At 38.2% G+C, this 6316-nt stretch overlaps 1 protein-coding gene across 1 annotated transcript; it reads left to right on the forward strand.

Moving 5' to 3' along the window:
• Positions 1-4619: 4619 nt before the first annotated feature.
• On the forward strand, positions 4620-5952 carry LOC5567610 (zinc finger CCHC-type and RNA-binding motif-containing protein 1). Its single transcript, XM_001657517.2, has 3 exons — positions 4620-5139; positions 5207-5318; positions 5381-5952. Exons 1-3 carry the CDS (start codon positions 5024-5026, stop codon positions 5774-5776), a joined length of 624 nt encoding a protein of 207 aa, XP_001657567.1. The 5' UTR covers positions 4620-5023; the 3' UTR covers positions 5777-5952.
• The last annotated feature ends 364 nt before the right edge of the window (positions 5953-6316 follow it).

The following is a 6316-nucleotide window of genomic DNA, read 5'->3' on the forward strand; positions in this document are numbered from 1 at the left end:
TTGAAGGAAATTTTCCAAGCTTTCGGAGAAAGCTTTTCCAAGCTTCTGAAGGAAGTTATCTCAAAACTCTTTTCCAAGTTTCTTAAGGAATCTTAAGCTTCTGCAGTACGCTCTCCTAAGCTTCTGAAGCAAGCTTTCCCATGCTTCAGGAAGAAGTTTTTTCAAACTTCGGGGGAATACTTCCTACATGCTTTGGAAGAAGCATTCCCAAGCTTTTGAAGATAGGTTTTCCAAGTTTCTGTCTGATAGGTTTTTCAAGTTTGGAAGCTGTCTCAAGCTTATGAGCTTATGGCGAAAGTTCTTCCATAGCTTCAGAGGAGGCTTGTTTCTGGAGGGGGTCCATAGCGGATGTTTTACAAGTTTCTGGAAAAAAGTTTTCCTGAGCTCCTGAAAGAAGTCTTCTTAAGATTTCGGAGGAATCTTCCGTAAGCTTTTGGAAGCGGTTTTCTAAGCTGCTGGAGCAGCATTCCCAAACTTCTGAGGAAATTTCAATCTTCTGAAGGAATCCCATGTTTTTGAAGCAAGCTATATTAAGCTTCTGGAAGAATGTTTTTCAAGCCTTGGGTAGAAGCATTTATTGAGGAAGCTTCTACCGGAAGCTTTCTCAAGCTTCTAAAGAATGCTTCCCGGGCTTTTGGAGGGAGCTTCCCAAAGTTTCTAGAGAAAGCTTTCCCAAATCTTTGGAAAAAAACTTTTCAATGTCTCTGGAAGAAGCTAATCCCTGCCTCTGGAGGAAACTTTTTCACGCTTTTGGAGGAAGCCTTCTCGAATTTCAAGGAAGAGCTTACCCAAGCTTCTTAAGGAAGCTTCCAAAAGCAGTTTTGCCAAGCTTCTGGAGACAGCTTTCCTAAGCTTCTTGAGGTAACATTCTCAAGCTTCTGAAGGAATTCCAAGAAGTTTTTTTATAACTTATGAAAACAGCCTTCTCAAGTATCTCGAGGGAGCTTTCCCTAGTTTTATGTTTCACTTGGAGTTTTTAAATTTAGTACTAGTTTAACTTTTGTGATTTCTTTCTTTCAGGCGACACGGGAGACCGTGTTATTTTCCCTATCTTTTGTCTCACTCTAACAATTATCATCAAAACTTTGTGGAAGCAAATCTCGAGTTTTAGTGAACCGATGAAGCTGAAAATTTATCGGGTTGTGCACTACACATATAGAATCATAGTGATACATTTTTCACATCGATATATGGAGTGGTTCTTGGGATTTGCTTCTTGAAATGGATAGGGTGATTATGATGACGTCCCGTGCGGCCTTCACTAATGATTGACGAACACTACCTGTAGCTTCTACCAAATCACAGAAACTTCTGCTGCTGGGTGTATTTTCGATTCGCTGCTTAGCCTACTAAATAACCGATCGGCTTTTCGGCCGTATAACGACAGAGGTTTCACCGAATGCGTTATGCTAGAGATTCGTACGCGGTACGCTGCAGTCCTTACTTCTCAAGAACCTTGCTGTATCTGAGTTTTCTTTAAATATAATTCGAACTTAGGTTTAAAAAGTACTATCCAGAACGTATTTTAATAAAATTCATTAATTTAAATCGAATGCACTATGCGCAAACTTTTCCTCAAAACCAGACCGGTCAAACTTTATCTTCCATTTCTCGAGCGCGACTCCTGGTCATGATCAGGCTACCGATCGTTTTCTGATGTTTTGCTCTCTTCGGAATCGGTTCACTCAATACGTCCGGAAACCCTAGGAATGGTTCTTCCTCGGCATCGGATCCGGCACAACCTTGTTACTCGTCTGACTCCGCGCGCCCGCGCTTCCGATTGATTTTCGGGAGTAGCAACATGGATCCTCGAACCGGAGTATGAGCCAGCTTCAATTGATTCCTCTGAGCCATGATTGTCGTCCTGTGGAGGGAGATTTCAAAAGTATTTTTAGAAAGTTGCTTCACAAATCTCGCCTCTATCCATCGTTAAGGATCAGTTTTTTTTGTAATTTTTTGGTAAATTATGTCTCCTTCCATTAATTTATCACATGGATCCGGTTTACAGGTGCTTTTAAAAATTGTTTGTAATCCTTCTTTGGATTTATCAAATCAAGTACATAGTTGTTTTGGTATGTACGATAAAACTTTGTGTGACGGCGGGACTCCTTCTTTGCTAGCAATTTGATTGCGTTAGTGAATAAGAAAATAAATGATTTTAGAAGGTAAATCTAAATGTCGTAACTGAGGATTCAACAGGTACTTTTTGAAGACATCTTTTACTACCCTGACTAAACGTTCAGTTTGGCCGTTGCTGCTTCGATTGTATGGAGGGCTTTTCAATACTGTCATTATATGTTTTTTCTAAAATCGCTACAAACTCCTTTGAATTGAAAGGCGGACCTCCTTCCGTTACCATCACATCAGGATGCGCATACTTGGCAAAAACTGTGATGAGAGAGTTTATCTCACGTTTTGCTTTTGTTCCATGTAACATGACCTCTACCTCCACCCACTTTGAGTGACTATTAACGATGAGCAGAAATGTATTAAGTTCAAAATAGAAGAAGTCTGCTTGGAACTAGTAATCCTTCACTGAGCCAGAAATTGCGTACGAATTTCATAAGAGAACGCTTGTGAATTGATTTCCTGACTGGTTTTCTCTCTTTCATAAGATTCTTATGAAACACAAAACGTCCGATATTCACAAGAAATTCTTGTCGTTATCATTAGAGATCTTATGAATATCTTTATTTTCCTAAATTCAAAGAGCGATTCTCTAAATACATAATGGTCCTAAAGAATTCCATAATTGATATCTATGATCCTTCGTAAGAGTATCTTATGATATTATACCTATTTGTATTATGAACGCAATGATCGATGGAAGTTCACAAGTTTTTCTTATGAATCTCATTAGATGCTTCTTATGTCTTTATTCCAAAAGAATTTCGTATGAAATTCTTACGTGGTTTTTGATAGCAAGTCGACTCTTTTTCACAAGTGTTACTAATCATTGTCATACGCGCGCTTATGAATTTCAATCGTGAATATTTTGTTATTAGCATCTCTCCACGTAATTCATAAGATTTTCGTATGAAATTGTTAAGAAAATCGTACTCCATTAGATTGTCTTATGAATGTCAATGATCAATGCGTTTGATATCCAAAAAGAGTTTCTTATGGAATTATATATGTCTTTGTAATGAGTGTTGTTTCATAAGTCTGTTGTGGAATGTTATAAGATTCTCGAATGAAGAACAAAATACTTCTTATGTCGTTATTTCATAAGAAATTCTTATGTACCTCATACGTTCCGTTTCCTCAGTGTTTATAAGAGAGATTTGAACTTTTCTTGAAGAGTAATGTAATCCGCTTGAAATTATTTCGGTAAAAGTAATTTTTCATGAAGCAAAACAATTAAATAATTTTCTTTTTTAAATTTTTGTCAATGCGATTTTGGGTTGTTGATTTTTTTGGCGGTTTATTAGTTTGGATATGTAGCTCAAAGATCTATAACGAAACAAAATACACTTTTTAGCAATGAGGAAGTCATGTTCGTGTTACAATATTATTTTCGACGCCGAGCAAAATCAGCACTGCTGGTCTGTTGCCAAATCATTCCATTTTACTTCCGCTTATCTCTCTATAAAGGATCACTACATGGAACCTACTAAAAGGCCGCGAAGTTGGTATCCAATTACTATGAGGAGGTTTGGCAGGTACCGTGCCCATTTTGATATAGGCTTCACATCTTTTTACAAAATTTGTTTTCCGTGTCCCTTCCGAAATGTCAAATAGGAACAACCCCAGTGTTAGAGCTAAAAGCCCTGTGGTGTTTTTGTCGACTAAGCGAACGTCAAACATGCTCAATAGTGTCAAGGTTCATTTATGGACCCAATTTTTAAATTAAAGTTTAAACACGATATAGCCGTTATTTGAGCGGGAGAAATTGCTCAAGTACTTTCAGTAACATGCTCTTTCGTGTAATTAAATAAAAACAAGATTTCGTTTAAAATTTTAGGACCCAATTGCAACACCTCTGCCAAGCAAGAGTGTTTTCCAACGGAAACACATCCGAAAAGTTCAAGCTATTAATATTACCAATATCAAGACCCTTGGGAATATACTGCTCCAGTAGAAAACGCGAGCAAAAATCAGCGTTTCCCATGTTTGTTGATGCTCTGTATGCAATTTCGAAATTATAAATGGACAATTCCATAGTATATCTCTGGAGTTAAGTTAGTATAGTGAATTCTTACTGGATTTGCCGAAATTTCTACCAAAGGTTTGTGGTCAGTAATCAGCGATTGATCCATTGATTTCATGGACTAGAACACCACCCAATCCGTATGAACTAGCATCCGAGACAAAAATTAGAGGTTTTTTAGGATCGTAGAATTCCAGAAAATCAGCATTCAACAGAGCTTCCTTGCTGAACTGGAAAGCTTCTTCACAATCATTTGTCCATTCAGAAATTGTATCGTTTGCTAGCAGTGCGTACAAACTCCTTAGCTTAGAAGACAGGTTGGGAACGAACGTATTGTAAAAATTAATTAAACCAAGAAATGCTCTAAGTTCTGTTACGTTTGTCGGCGCTTTAGCTTGACTTATCGTCGAAACTTTTTCAGGAGATGGCGATAGTCCTTTGTCAGTTATGAGATGTCCTAAATAAGGCAATTGTGAAAGCATATGTTTGTAAAAGTTTTTTTTTATAAAAACTTGGGAAAGTTTTTTCATACACACTTGGGAAAGTTTTGATTAAAGATTTTTTAAAGCTTCCTTAAAAAACTAGGGTAGGTTTCCTTTTCGACGTAAGAAAAACTGTTGGCAATGTTGTTCGTGTTCAAAAAAAGTTGATAAAAATTTATGATTTCGATGTTCTACTTTACTTCAGTGTCAAGCAGTGTCATTCAAATTTGATTTGTTCGAATTTCGAACATGGTTTGTTTGTAAACGGATCGGCTCTCGCGATATCGAAGTGGCGGTAAAATCAAGTGATCGAGATTTTGAATTCGTTCGCAACAGAAATTTCGTGGTTTGAAAACGTGATCCAGTTTTATTGCATAAATTTAGTGAAGTAATGAACCAATCTACTCAATCATCCACGAGGAGCACAGTCTATGCTTCAAGTCTTCCGTTCGATTTGACCAACATTGATGTTCGGAAGATTTTTGAGAAATATGGTCAAGTCGTCAGGTAAGGTTTATCTAAATTTAGAAAATTAAATTTCAATATCCCAAGTTAATTTTCATCAATGTTCAAGAGTTACTATTCTTCGTGACAAACAAACTCGTAAGAGCAAAGGAGTTGCATTCGTTCTATTCTCGAATGCTAAGGAAGCAGATCTATGTTGTACCTCGCTTAACAACGTTGAGGTAAGGAAACGACACTGAAGAATATCATAAAACAATTCAAATTTCCTCAAACTATTCCACAGATGTTCGGCCGTACGTTGAAGGTGAGCATTGCCAAGGACAATGGCAAAGCGGACGAGTTTGCGAAGCGGCGTGAGTATCCGGACAAGAGCCGCTGCTACGAGTGTGGCGAGGAAGGGCATTTAAGTTATAAATGTCCCCGGAACGTGCTCGGAGATAAGTCGCCACCGAGGACGGCTAAGGTGCGGAAGAAGGGCGCTGGTAAAAGGTTTTCCGGCGAGATGGAAGCTTCTGCCGGGGGAGATTGTGGGTGGGACAGTGAGGAGGATGATCGGTTGCGAAGGATTGCTGAGAGGCAGGGAGAAGGGCCAACGTCTTTAACAAGTGGTGGGGCAAAAAGGGTTATGTATAGAAAGAGTGCATACTTCAGTGACGACGAAGAAGTAGATGAGGATTAATTTAATTTAACATACTAGTAATTTAAAAAAGTTAAATTGTTAATGCGTTTAACGAGATTAGATTCTGCTTTTGGTTTACTTGTATTTTTGATGACAGCAAAAACAAACTTTGAGCACCAAAATTCAGTTAAAAATCTTTGCACATTGCCTTAGAATATATATTTGCTTTGCTCCTGAACTTCTTTTGTTATAGAAACGAATAGTATTCACGACAATGGTCTTTTTGAACGTTTTTCCAGCCTCATTCGACGTTAATTAAAGAAAACGTAACTGTGTGTACATTGAAATGAAAGACAATGACATATGTGGTCGAGTTTGTAATAAGGATGAGAAGGTCCGTCCAGCTACTTGGCGCCGAGAGGGACGATGACGTCGTTTTCCAGTTCACACAGAAGTACGTGAATAAAATTGTGCTTACGTGTAACCAGCTGGCGGAAGTCGGCTATCTTCACCTCATGGTGGACGACACTTGGATGTGCAGTTTGCTACTGAAAGGTTTGCCGAAATGGAATGATCTAATGATTACTGGAGTGGCACTGA

Source organism: Aedes aegypti, chromosome 1, assembly GCF_002204515.2.
Source record: "Aedes aegypti strain LVP_AGWG chromosome 1, AaegL5.0 Primary Assembly, whole genome shotgun sequence".
Classification (NCBI taxonomy): domain Eukaryota; kingdom Metazoa; phylum Arthropoda; class Insecta; order Diptera; family Culicidae; genus Aedes; species Aedes aegypti.